This window comes from Malus sylvestris, chromosome 13 (assembly GCF_916048215.2).
Source record: "Malus sylvestris chromosome 13, drMalSylv7.2, whole genome shotgun sequence".
Classification (NCBI taxonomy): Eukaryota; Viridiplantae; Streptophyta; class Magnoliopsida; order Rosales; family Rosaceae; genus Malus; species Malus sylvestris.
Window position 1 is genome coordinate 18,720,981 of NC_062272.1, and position 13,805 is coordinate 18,734,785.

Here is a 13,805-nt window from a genome sequence, read left to right on the forward strand (position 1 = left end):
ATCCAAGCTTCTAAGTCTTCAGCCTCGTCGGCTCCAGTTTCTAAGGTAAGCGTAAAGAAGCAAAAGTCTTCAAGTAAGTTTTTGCCCTCTTTTATCAGACTGCTATCCTTCTTCCTTATCTAATTATCCATGTTCTCTTTGAAATCAGGGCCTCAGGCCTCCAAGAAACCAACTATCGCATCCAGGAAGGATCCACTGGGAGCTGAAATGCATAAAAAAGCTGAAGATCTGCAGAAGGCCACCCTCAGGAAGCTTGAGGTTTTTGCTTGTATTTTTATTTGCATGATCTCCCTTGCTTTTCTTTAAACTTTGAACATGATTCCTTGATTTAGACCTTAAGGGAAGAAAAGATTCTTCCGCCCGCGGCTTCTTTATCATTTGCTTGAAAACCAAGCATTTCTCCTCCTTAGGTTAATCTTTCAAAAGTGCATGTTCCTCATTCTGGAGTCTTGAATAACTTTAGAGTCTCTGGAACAGATGACCGAACTTTTCTCTTCCCTTCTTTTTATCCAGATTGGGGTATCTGCCCCCTTGCCTAGCCAAGGTTCTCCTCCAAAGTCTTCTATTTCTCCTTCTGCTTTGGAGGCAACTTCATCTTCTCAATTTAATCCAGCAACAGGCGTTATGTTGCATTTTGTGAATGAGGGCAACAGTTTGGTGAGCAATTGTCTTGATATTGAACTTCTATACACTGTGCCCATATTAACTTTCCATTTACATTTCCTCCACCCATCTCCAATACATGAATCACGACGACCATCAGTGGTAACACTTGAAGAACCCGTAGCCTCTGAAATTCCTGTGACCCCAAGGTAGCTATTTTGCAGGTGTTTCCTTGCCCAATAGCTACTACAGATGAACCTCATTCTTCTCCTTACTCTCAGGTATGAATATATTTTTCTTTCTGTTTTCTTCTCATAACCTGTTTACTAACAATTGCTGTAATCCCTGGATGCTCCTAGTACATTGGTGACGGTCAGGGCACATTTTTTCCTTCCCCTGTTGGTGGTAGTGATTCTCCTCTTCAAACAGGAACTGATACTCTTCCTTTTAAAACCCCAGGGCCTATTTAGGCATATTTCTTCTTCCCAAAGTTTCTTTCTACTTTAAACTGTTTAACTGTTTTTCTTGCCTTAATCTAGTCTTCTTTGGTTCTTGCAGCAGGCCCTAGGAGAGGCTTCGGGAAAATCTCCCCCACGCGTGGTGTACAAAACGGAGTTTCCCCGGCCTCCTTCAACTTCTGGAGATATAAGGATTTCACTCCCTGGAATTGAGAGGACCAGGACCGAAGTCGCCTCATCAGTGGTTACTACTCCATCAGAAGAAACTAGAGTACGAACCCCTCCCCATTCTTTTCCATTTTCAACAACTGCTGATTTGCCCGAACTTTTTGAAGAATTCGGGCAACTTGAGACAATGTTGAAATCTTCAAAGCGTTCTTCTGAACCTTCCGACTTTCAAGAGCAATGTCAAACTTTCCAAGAATGGGTGAGGAAGGACTTCTCAGCTTTGTGCAGCTTTAAGGTTCTTCATGACATAGAGAAGGTTACGATAGAGCTCTTCAAGGTCGGCCAGCTATCCAAAACCCAACATGATTCCTTTATCTCTTTCTTCAAGAACCTGAGGGCTCTCAGGGATCAACATCACAGAGCCGAGAGACAAGCCAATCGTGTAAAATGCTTCAAGGAGAAGGAATCAAGTACTTCTGCTTAAGTTGAACAATTGATGAATGAGGGATTGCTAACAAAAGAAAGGATTGAAGTGGTAACTTCTGAAATTCAGAAGTTGTAAGAACAACTTGTTGTTCTTAAGGCTGAGCAAATAACTCTTCTTGGCACCTTTAAACATCAAATTGAAGAAGTGATGAAGTCAAACTTAGAGCTAGAACACACTAGATCATAACTTGCTAATAGCAACATTGTTCTGGCCGAACCTGGTAGAATATTTGCAATCATGTAGACTTATCATTCCCGAATAATTACTCTGAGTGAAGATGTAAATTTGTTAGACTAGGATCACTTGTAAACCTTCTTTTTATAAAAATGAACATGTGTTTTGCCTCTGCTTGCCTTGCTTATAGCACTATCTGAATTTAAAAATTTTCCTTTCCTATTAACACCTCATGAGTTGGGCACTCACACTTTAAAAAATCCCATGTTATATATCTGGGCAACGCCTGCCCTCTCTTTATTTTCTTTTTTGCTTCCCCTATTAATACCAATTTCAGGACCTGATCATGATCCCTTGGTCATTTTTTCTGGTGTTATCATTATTGACGTGGGGGTATTGGGGCAACATGGGATCTATCTCCCTCTTCTTTTGCAACGAATGATGACCCCAACTTCTCTACCCGAATCAGGTTGATCGTGTTGATAGGGGCTTCCGGGAATGGGTTTGTATCAACCATTATACTGGTTTGGGGTTTGTCAAGCAACAACTTTCCCTCACTATAAGGTCTTGTAGCCAATCTCTGAACTGGACACAATTGGCTATGGAATGGTTGAAGGTATAATGCAATTTGCAATACTTCTTCCCCCTTAGCTTTTCTGGCTTGGGCATTTTTTAGTACTGTCGGGCAAAATTACTCTTGCGCGCACCAATTCTTCGTAGATCTCAGGTGCTTTGGTTAAATCAAATGAATAACTCTGGTACTTGGGAGGTTCTATAGGGACAAACCCTCAATCGTTCATTACAATTTTCTGGTCTTTGATGGGTTGAACCAACCCTTTCACCATTAATAGTTTGAAAGGCGTGGTCATTTCAGCAGCACAAACATCAATTTCCTCTCTATCATGGCCATCTTCATGCTCTGGCCCTGCTTTTTCCACCTCCACACGATGAATTGCAACTTTGTTTTTGTAAAAGGGAGGAGTCTTGGAAATATGCTTCACTTGTTGTTCTTCTAGTAGCAACCTTTCATACTTTGTGGCGGCGATTACCAACTCCTGTAACTCGTTGAATTGTGTATCATAGAACCTTTTCCTTAGAGGTAATCTCAAAGCCCTCTGAGCAATTGATATAAGTTAAGCTTGGTTAACAGGGAATTGGCATCTCATTCTTGTCTTTCTGAACCTCATCATGAAATCTTCTGTGGATTCATGGTCATATTGTTTGACTTCAACCAGATCATTGATAGTCATTTCTGGTTCTATTCTGTAAAACTGTTCATGGAAGGCCATCTCAATCTGCCCCCAGTTGGCAATAGAGTTAGGGGGCAATAGAGAGTACCACTGAGATGCTAGCCTCGCCAATGAATTTCCAAACAACCTCAACTTATAGTTCGGGTTGTCTTCATATGCCACACAATGATTGGAGAATTTGAAAATATTCTAGAAGACACACTGCCATCTTCTTCCGTGAATGTTGGGAATGCAGGCATTTTGAAGTTGAGAGGAAATGGGTTTTGCTCATCAATGTATTCAGGATAAGGTTTTTGATAGGTAACCCTGAATACTGGACGAGCTCGTGGTTGAGCATTATAAGCCACCGTCCTCTATAATTCAGCCAACTCCTCCCTCAGTTGCTGAGTAGCTGTATTATTATTATGGAAGATAAGAGCAGCCTCATTCTTTGGGCTTAGGTCATTGCCCGCACCTACTTCCTATTTTGATTCGGGCTTTCTCCAATTGGCTCTTCCTCCCTTATTAGCCAACAGAGGTGGCCTATAAGGAGGAGGTTTATCTGAGGTGACGAAGCCTTCTTTTCCGCTGCATTCTCCGGTTATTATGGGCATCCCATACCTCGTTCTTTCTTGTTCGCTTTGCTTCCTATTATTAAATGATAATGATGGGAAGCTAGGGAATTCTTTTTCTAGAACCGGTTCAATCCTGGGTTGACTTCCTTTTCCTTTCCCATATCTTTTTTTTCTTCCAATAACGGAAATAGGGGGATAACTGGTTCACTTCCGGAGGTAGCCTGGCTCATCACACTTCCTTGAGCACCTTTTGGGGTAGAAAACTCTAGATCTAGTCTCCTCTGTAGATTCCCTGTTAAGGTACAAAGTCTACTTACTTCTCCCTTAGTTTCCAAAAAAAACCCTTTCCATGCTCTTCAACACTTGTATCATAGTAGCCTGCAGTTCTTCATTAGTTCCTTTTCCTTCTGACCTTCCAGATGAAGTTGGGCTTTCTAGGACCACCTGTCCTGATGGAGAAGAAGGATTTCCCAATTGATCTGTCATTTGTAGCAAAGGTTGAGATGATTCATACTTTGTACTCTTTTTGCAAGGTTTATGGCTTTTCTTCTTTGACATGCGATATTGAAAAGTGTATCCCACCGGGCGTGCCAAAACTATGTTTGTCTAGAGGAATATCTAGTGGGGACGTTTCCTAGCCAACGAGCACACAGTTCCCCGAGAGGTTAGCGCCGGTTGATATCGTCTGTCGGGCTTCTACTTATTGGCGGGCTGTAAGAGAAGGACAGAGTTAATTCTGAAAGGTGTCTTTGTAGGGCCTTAGGTGTAGGCCTTGAGGCTCACAATCAAAATTAACTTTAAGTGTTCAAGCGTGCCATTGCCATCTTTAGCATGGCAGATGTAAAACAGATGTTCAGTTTGATTATATATGCCCAAGAGACCAAGTTAATTCTGAAAGATGCCTTTGTCTGGCCTTAGGTGTAGGCCTTGAGGCTTCTAATCAGAACTAACCAAGTACTCGAACATATATTGGTTGTTTCATTGTAGCAGAAGTATCACAACCGTTATACTTTAATTGCCCGAGCCCGCAGAGCAAAACGAACTCAGATAGGTGCCTTTGTCGGGCCTTAGGTATAGGCCTTGAGGATTCCCATCAGAATTAATTCTATACTCAAGCGTTTTGTGACAATCATGATATAACAGACGTAAAACTAAGAAATAGGCTAATTACTTGCGCCCCAAGTAACTTCGGACTTCTTGTTATCAAGGGCTGTTGTGGATGGGTTAAGTCCATATAAAGTTCTTTTTTATGCCTTGAGACCAATAACTTTTAATTGATCAATTTTGTCTGCCTGAATGGTTAGAACTTAGAAGTCTTTTAATCATAAACTGGCTAGAAATAACTTGGATGCAGCTGAAAATATACATCATATTACTAGATCTATGAATGAAAAGACAAAACAAAGGAGGTCGGGCACGGCTGATCGTCTTGCAACTTCCTCTCTTTGCGATTTACAAAGAGTTTGAAGGCTAGAAGAGGAGATTGGGAGATGAGTTTATAGGAGGGAATCGATACTACAGCAAGATTTAGACAGGGTAGCAGAGCTTTTACAAAGGCTTTTCTAGTGAAGATTGATCCCGAAAAGGATGAAGGCTTGGTGCTGACTACAGCTTCGTATGTAAATCTAGCTTGAGCAGAGTTTGTGTATTTGTTTGTTTGATTGAGTGTCTTTCTTTCTGATTTTTCTTCCTCCTTTTATAGACGTTTTGGCTTGGCTGCCTGCAATATTGATCTTGCCCAAATGCAGCTGAAGGGTAGTGACTCATCAGCTTTTTACTTGTCCTGCCATTATAAAGTACTTTTGGGTTGATTAGCTGGCTGGTGTACACCACTTGACCTCTAGGTAGGTGAGCAAGTAGCTTGAGTGATCTTCACTTAGTCGGAAAAAAGACCCCTTCTTTCTTCTAGGCTTCGACTGGGCTTTAGACTTTTCCTCCTTCTGGACCTTCTTTGGGCTAACCCCTTTTTTAACCCAAAGTTCAAGTTTTATCCCAAACACCTACAAATAGGTGCATTATTTGTGATTACTCGAACTGTATTTCTAGTAACCAATTTCCTTAATGTAATCACCAACTATGTTGGCAATAAACTTTTTCATCCTTGTACTCTCCTTCACAGTTTATTGCCATTTAGTACTACAGTTTAGTGGTATTCCCATTCCCTTGTAAGTAAGAGCCTTAGGTTTGATTATCACCAAAGGTGAATTTGAACCACACTATTGTTAAGATATTGTGAGGCTTAGCTGACCCTTCATCTTAGTGTAAATAATATCATTTGTTAAAAAAAATAAAAAATAAAAAAAACAGCCCCAACTTCACAAGCGGCCATGACATTAATAAGAGGTCTCCTTTGTGAATCCTTCCACTCATCAGTCATCACTACACGCCCTTATATTTCCATGCAAGCTTAGTCTTTCCTAACTCCCACTCACATACGTTTCTCTCCTAGATATGGCTTGATTAATTGCCAATTAATTAAACGTGTATTATACTTTTTAACCAGGCAGTTCCAGTCATGATATGCCGTTTATAAATAAATAAAACCCAACACCCCAAGCATATTTTTTGGTCAAAAGTAGTATTTACTGAAATATTGAAGTGATGCCTAATTAACATGTGCTTACTAATGAGATTATTCTAATATATTATTAGTCTTTGGAAAATGATTGATGTTGATAGCCAATAAAGTCCAAATTATTCTGCCATTATCTTTTGGTCTATTCTTCCAACTTCTACGACTATAAAATGATCATACAAAAATGAAGTGGAGGGTTCTTTTGGTGAGCATATATAATTTTCAAAGCAGGATTAAGAGTATGGACTACACATGGTTTCCACAATGGTTAGAAACTGGCTTCAATGACTAAATCAGCAGCCCTACAAACAGGTGCATTGTTTGTGATTACCCGAACTATATTTCTGGTAACCAATTTCCTTAATGTAATCACCAACTATGTTAGCAATAAACTTTTTCGTCCTTGTACTCTCCTTCACAGTTTATTGCCACTTAGTACTACAGTTTAGTGGTATTCCTATTCCCTTGTAAGTAAAATCCTTAGGTTTGATTCTCATCAAAGGTGAATTTGAACCACACTATTGTTAAGATATTGTGAGGTTTAGCCGACCCTTCATTTTAGTGTAAATAATATCATTTGTTAAAAAAAAAAAAAAAAACAGCCCCAACTTCACAAGCGGCCATGACATTAATAAGAGGTCTCCTTTGTGAATCCTTCCACTCATTAGTCATCACTACACGCCCTTATATTTCCATGCAAGCTTAGTCTTTCCTAACTCCCACTCACATACGTTTCTCTCTTAGTCTTTCCTAACTCCCACTCACATACGTTTCTCTCCTAGATATGGCTTGATTAATTGCCAATTAATTAAACGTGTATTATACTTTTTAACCAGGCAGTTCCAGTCATGATATGCCGTTTATAAATAAATAAAACCCAACACCCCAAGCATATTTTTTGGTCAAAAGTAGTATTTACTGAAATATTGAAGTGATGCCTAATTAACATGTGCTTACTAATGAGATTATTCTAATATATTATTAGTCTTTGGAAAATGATTGATGTTGATAGCCAATAAAGTCCAAATTATTCTGCCATTATCTTTTGGTCTATTCTTCCAACTTCAACGACTATAAAATGATCATCTTCTCTGATCACTAATACACACAAATACACTACTCTGTCTGATTCGTATCTGGTCAGTCACAAACGAAGATGGCAGCTACCAACACAAATTACGATCGCAAAAGTGAACTAAAAGCTTTTGATGACACAAAAGAAGGTGTTAAAGGCCTTGTTGATGCTGGCATAACGGTAATTCCTAGAATATTTCATCACCCGCCTAAGTTGGATGACAACCTCGATTCAGAAGCCAGCAGCCAGTTTAGCATTCCGGTCATAGATCTTCAAGGCCTTGAACTCGGTAGTCCAACAAAGCGCAAGGAGATTGTTGCGAAAGTTGCAGAGGCATCGGAGGCTTGGGGATTTTTTCAGATTGCAAATCATGGAATACCTGTTGATGTTTTGGAGGAGATGAAGAATGGGGCACGTGGGTTTTTTGAGCAAGACACTCAGGTGAAGAAGGAGCTTTATACTCGTGATCACTCCAGACCTGTGTTGCACAATACCAACTTCGATCTGTTTAGTGCACCGGCAGCTACTTGGAGGGATAGTTTTGGGATTTACATGGCTCCTAATCCTCCTAAGCCGGAAGACTTGCCAGAAATATGCAGGTATGTGTGTGTGTGTGTGTGTGTGTATGACATGCATGATAATTTTTAATTCTTTGCTATAATTGGAAATTAGTTTGATTCAGAAATAATCCATCCTAGATGAGATTCGATCACGTATTGAATTGTGGTAGTTAATTTATACACTTTAAAGTAGGATTTCACCTGTTTCCTGAAAGTGTTATATGCCCCCGTTGAGTGGTTCTTGAAAAATCACTTCCAAAGTCTAAAAATCTTGCTTTTTTATTAACAATTGTCACCAGTGAGATTTGAACTTAATACATCCTCCACAAAGTAAAGAGTGACTGTTGATAGACCAAACGATCATGTGTAAGATCGGAGAGATATAATTAAAATCACGACACACAAGCCGCTCAGCTTTGTTAAATCTCTGTCATATAATTGTTACTCCAAGAGGAGGGATTTGAATAATGCTTGATTTTCTGTGTTTCAACTTGTAGGGACGTACTGGTTGATTATTCGAAGCAAGTAATGAAGTTGGGGAAGTTGCTGTTGGAGTTGTTGTCCGAGGCTCTTGGCCTAAAGCCAAGTCACTTGAATGACATAGGTTGCAGTGAGGGGCTTGTGCTTGTAAGCAATTACTATCCTGCTTGTCCACAGCCAGAATTGACAATGGGCACCGCCAAGCACGGCGACGGTACCTTCCTTACAATCCTTCTGCGAGATCATATTGGTGGTCTCCAAGTTCTTCCTCAGAACAAGTGGATTAATGTTCCTCCTGCGCCTGGGGCTCTTGTGGTTAACATTGGGGATCTTCTACAGGTGAGTACAAACCAAATCTGCACCGTTGACTTTCTAATCACAATTTATAAATCTCACAGCAATAATAATTACTTAAATTAGAGATGAAAAAGAGACGACATTTGTTAGTGTGATAGTTTTGACTGTTAATGGTGAGTTAGGGAGTAAACAATTCTGATTATTAATATTGTCACAATACAAGCCAACTACTATCAAAATTATACCAAGTGGAGCATTTTAAATCAAACGATTTCTAAATTATACCAAGTGTTATCGTCTCTTTTTGTTTTCTTTCTTTTTTCTTCTAATGTGTAGTATTTGGCTCCTTGCTTTAACTATGTATGTATAATCATAATATGCACAGTAATGTTGAGCAACTTTATTAAGAAAATATTTAGAAAATTCGGCCTTTTAAAAAGTATTTGGCTCCTTGCTTTAAAGTGAGTATGTATAATAATATTGAGCATATTTAAAGAATTCGGCCTTTTAAAAAAAATTCAATCAAAATATAGTTAGATTATTTAGGCACTATTAATATCCTTTTCTTTCTGGTTTTTTTTTTTTGGGGGGGGGGGGGGGTTTGTAAATACATGTAGAATATGTAAATTTTATGTGTTTTATTGAAAAATATGTGAAAGTAACTTGTATAAAACGTAAAATTTATGTGTGTCCGTGTATAATAGTGTATTGCTAATTGAAGCTTTAAAACACATTTAATTTATTGAAACATTAAAATGTTTACGGAAAATGAAAGTACATTCCTCCAATAACAGTTGACATGGGCCAAGTTTTCTTTATTTGTTGTGTTCTCTAGCGACTATATTAGAATTTTCTCTCGTGTCATCAAGATTTTTGAAAGAAATTTGAGAAAATCTTATAGTAGTATTGTTTAGAATATGCCTCAAATTGTTGTATTTAGGCTCCTTGTTTTGGTTTTAAAGTTGAATTGGGGTTTCAGCTCATATCAAATGATAGATTCAAGAGCGTGCAACACAGAGTATTAGCAAACCGTGTAGGCCCAAGAGTATCCATTGCGAGCTTTTTCTTCACCGGTATGTTGCCGTCGACAAAACTCTTTGGACCGATCAAAGAGCTATTATCAGAAGACAATCCTCCAAAGTATAGAGAGACCACTGTGAGGGATTACCTTGCTTACGTCCATCACAAAGGCCATGATGGCACATCTGCCCTGTCTCAATTCAAGCTTTAAACTACTGCTATATACATTCCGTAAAGTGTTGAAATATGCCGTTCTAAATCATAAAATAAAAATACCTGTATGGTGTGTAACATTACTCTTTTGGCCATATATATATTGGCTGTTTTGACTCCTTGTAATAATTTAGTTGGTAAGTTTGTAGAGAAATGTAATTTAGTAAGTTGTACATCATTGACAGCTGTAATGGTTATTGAACAATAGTTCATTATTCAGATTAAGTTTTCCTCCAATAAACCAACTTGAAGTATTAAATTGAAGTTACTAGGATCAAACCTTGGATCTTGAATTGTCAAATATTATGTCTTGAACTCTATAAATATGTCAATATATACTCATGTGATAAACAACTGTCATAACTTATTATATTAATATTGAAAACGTGCAAATTCAGTGACTTTCTACAAGTACATTGCTTAATTTCTTCCAGCTTCACTACTTGTAAAGTAATCTCCTTTGCAAAAGTATACACTACCTCTGATCTAAATCATCTTGTTTGGGTTAGTATGTAAACATTGGACTGTAAATGTGTGGAAACCCATAAATGGTAATTAGAAGGAAGACTTGCCCGAGGCCCAAGCATCAAACCCAGAGACAAATTGGCGCATTCCCATTAATACATAGGCTATGTGCCTATGATTTAAATGTCAAGTGATGGGGACTAACTCATAATCAGCCAAAACGTACTTTTCAGTGGCAATACAAGTAAAAAGTTGATGACTCACTACCCTCCAAGTGTTTTCGGGCAAGAACAAAGTCATTGCAATCGGGCTAATTTGCCTATAAAAGGAGGAAGAGGCCCCAGAGACAAGGACACTCAATCAATCAAACAAATAAACATACAAACTTTGCTCTCAAGCCAGATTTGCATCTAAAAGCTGTAATCAGCCCCGATCTCAGTTCTTTTTAGGATATCTCCCTCACAAAAGCTATCTTTTGTCTTGTTTAGAAATTCTGCTATCACCCCTAGTGGTGTGGTATCGATTCCCTTGTGTAAACTGATTTACCATCCATCCCTTTTTAGCATAGAAACCTCTGTAAACTCAAAGAGAAGTGTTTGCAAGAAAATCAACCGACAAGGTGAAATCTTGCTTAAAGTTCTTTGTGCGTTTTCTAAGATAATAGATCTACTACTTAATGTATTCTCCAGCATGTATTCAAGTCATTTCCGCTTGTTTTCCTACTTTAAATGTCTTATTTGTATCTGGATCTGGTCAGTTTAATGAATATGCTTTCATTTAAAACCAATCAAGAACCAAACAAATGACTTAAGGGATTTGGACTCCCCTCATTCAAATATACAAGACTATGAACTTAAATTCCTTGGCCACAAGGCAAGAAAAAGAACTTAATGTGGACTTAACCCATCCACGACAATCCTTTGATAACAAGAAGTCCGAGGAATTTGGGGTGCAAGTAATCGACTAAACACAATCTTGGTCTACATCTGCTATACTAAATAGCAGTGACATGTCTAGCACTTAGTTAGTTTTGATTGCGAGCCTCAAGGCCTACACCTAAGGCCCCACAAAGGAACCTTTCAAAACTAACTATGTCTTATTCTTGCAGCACATTAGCAGACAAGTATCCGACTACACATCCAAAGTGCCAATCCCTTAGGGAGCTGTACTGAGTGCTAAGGGGCCCTCTCTAGAGAAATCTTCACTTGAACACATCTGACATCCACTAAACCAAGATATGGTAGCTACCAGCACTTCAAATGAAGTTCCAGACAATTATAACAGAAAAAGTGAAGTGAAAGCTTTTGATGAAACAAAAGAAGGTGCTAAAGGCCTGGTTGATGCCGGGATAACCCAAGTTCCTCGGATTTTTCATCAACCACCAAAACCGGGAGATCAGTACTGCATCAGCAGTTCCACCTCTGATTCAGAAGCCAGCCAACTCATCATTCCAGTCATAGACCTTGAAGGCCTTGAACTTGGTAGTCTAACTAAGCGCAAGGAAATTGTTGCAAAAGTTAAAGAGGCATCAGAGACTTAGGGCTTCTTTCAAAATTTCAACCACGGAATCCCTACTGATGTTCTGGAGGAGATTAAGGATGGCGTGCGTGGGTTTTTTGACCTAGACACTCAAGTTAAGAAGGAGTTTTATACTCGTGATCCCTTTAAACCATTGACACATAAAAAATTATACTTGTATGAAATCCATAGTTAAGATAATAAAAGAATAATAAAATACAAAAAGAGTATCCAACAAGTCTTAAAATTTAAAAACATATTAAGCATATATACCATAAAACTTAAGACATTTTGAATGATTATATCTAATTTTTCAAAAATAAAAGTAAAAATCCCACGTAGTGGGTTGGATGGTTCATAATAAAACTACTAGGAAACCATGTCAGGCATCCCTTAACCAAACCACACACATTGCTATCATCAACGAAATCCTCTCCCTTTTATTTATGATTTTATCTGGGTTGATGTCCCACTTTGAACTTTGGAGTACCCAGAAAAGCATCATTCCCCATTTCAACCACCACTTGTATGGTGTGACCCCTCCCATCCACCCCTAGTCCCCATCACTCACATTAGCCAAGAGACTAACAAACAAAGGGGATCATCTTTTATTCTTTTTTATTCTTTCCTTTTCCCAATATAAAAATTTAAACAAACAATAGTAACTTGATGCTGGGTATTGAGATATAATATGGTGCTTGCACCAAAAAAACCGCACAATGCCAAATGAGGTCTTTGGGCTTCCAGTGTATTCGTCCAAATTACTTCTTAATTAAAATTTAGGGACGATTTGAAAAATTCCATCTCTAAGCTAATCATACTGCCTATCACGTCCATAGGATAGCAAATATCTATACATTGAAAAAGGAGCTAAACTTAGTTACTATTTTTGAAAATCATTTTTAATTAATTTTTTTTATTTCTATACCCTAAATTAGGATAATAATTGACACGATGCCTATAGATCACTACATGGCATCGCATGTCAATAGAATAAGTATATGTGGACAAAAATTTACACATGTATATCTTTATTTCATACGAGACGCCACTATGATGATATATATAACTGTCCATATAAGTCTTTTTTTTCTAAATTAGAGTATGGCTTGAGTAGAAATTTATCAGGTAGTTCTTCCTAATCCTTTCAACAAAATTTAATTAAATAGAGATCATAATTGGAGATGCTATTAAAATTTCTAGTCGTAAGTCATAACCTGCCGCCTACAAATAAACCCAAAAATCCCACGTACTTCAACTTCCGTTTTGACTGTAAATTTGGTTTGGCATCACAGATGACGAGAAAGAATTGGCGAATTTGTTTCCGTGAGAACATGGCTATATTTTTTTGATTGTTTCATCTGCAAATAAATCCTAACATATTTAACTTACAAGGATCTTGATGTTTGCAGTGATTGAAAATTTTGAAATATCTACCGGCGGTATAATCAAGTCGCACTTTGTAATATTATTTTCCAGTTTGGCTACAATCATTGCAAAGAATAATTACATCTTTATATGTATCATCTAATGATTGATTTTCCGGGCACTCATACGTACCATGAAATAAAAATCAATTAATGTTTGACTGAGCTATAAACAGCTAACCCACAACTAATATATTAATATGATTTTATAAATGCTATATTTAATTGGAATTTTGAGATATTTTAATAGATTCATAAATTTATGGATTTTGATAGAGTTTAATTGATTTCTATAACTTATTTTTGAGTGAATTCTCTCAAACTCTCAAAACGAGATGTAAGGTATACGGATACTTAAAATACTATACGAAATCTTTCAAATTTTTAAACTCCTTTAAAATCTCACATATGACATAACCTAATGGAATACAATCCTCTTTGATTTTTTATTTTTATTTTTTATTATTATGCTTATTGCCAA

General features: G+C 37.8%; 1 protein-coding gene across 2 annotated transcripts; it reads left to right on the forward strand.

Annotated features, from left to right (window-relative positions):
- The first annotated feature begins 7,335 nt into the window (after window positions 1-7,335).
- LOC126596043 (1-aminocyclopropane-1-carboxylate oxidase homolog 1-like) lies at window positions 7,336-10,155 on the forward strand. Of its 2 annotated transcripts, none has more exons than XM_050262497.1 (3): window positions 7,336-7,943; window positions 8,402-8,723; window positions 9,644-9,850. In XM_050262497.1, exons 1-3 carry the CDS (start codon window positions 7,426-7,428, stop codon window positions 9,704-9,706), a joined length of 903 nt encoding a protein of 300 aa, XP_050118454.1. In that variant the 5' UTR covers window positions 7,336-7,425; the 3' UTR covers window positions 9,707-9,850. The 2 variants fall into 2 exon arrangements, with proteins under 2 accessions (XP_050118454.1, XP_050118453.1); XM_050262496.1 differs by having other exon boundaries at window positions 7,337-7,943; window positions 9,661-10,155.
- Window positions 10,156-13,805: the final 3,650 nt, after the last annotated feature.

What these genes read in the sequence shown, in the direction of transcription:
- LOC126596043 (XM_050262496.1), top strand. Translation starts at nt 7,426, where the DNA reads ATGGCAGCTACCAACACAAATTACGATCGCAAAAGTGAACTAAAAGCT. An exon ending in GACTTGCCAGAAATATGCAG is followed by an intron (nt 7,944 to 8,401) that starts GTATGTGTGTGT and finishes TTCAACTTGTAG; the next exon opens with GGACGTACTGGTTGATTATT. An exon ending in ACATTGGGGATCTTCTACAG is followed by an intron (nt 8,724 to 9,660) that starts GTGAGTACAAAC and finishes TTGGGGTTTCAG; the next exon opens with CTCATATCAAATGATAGATT.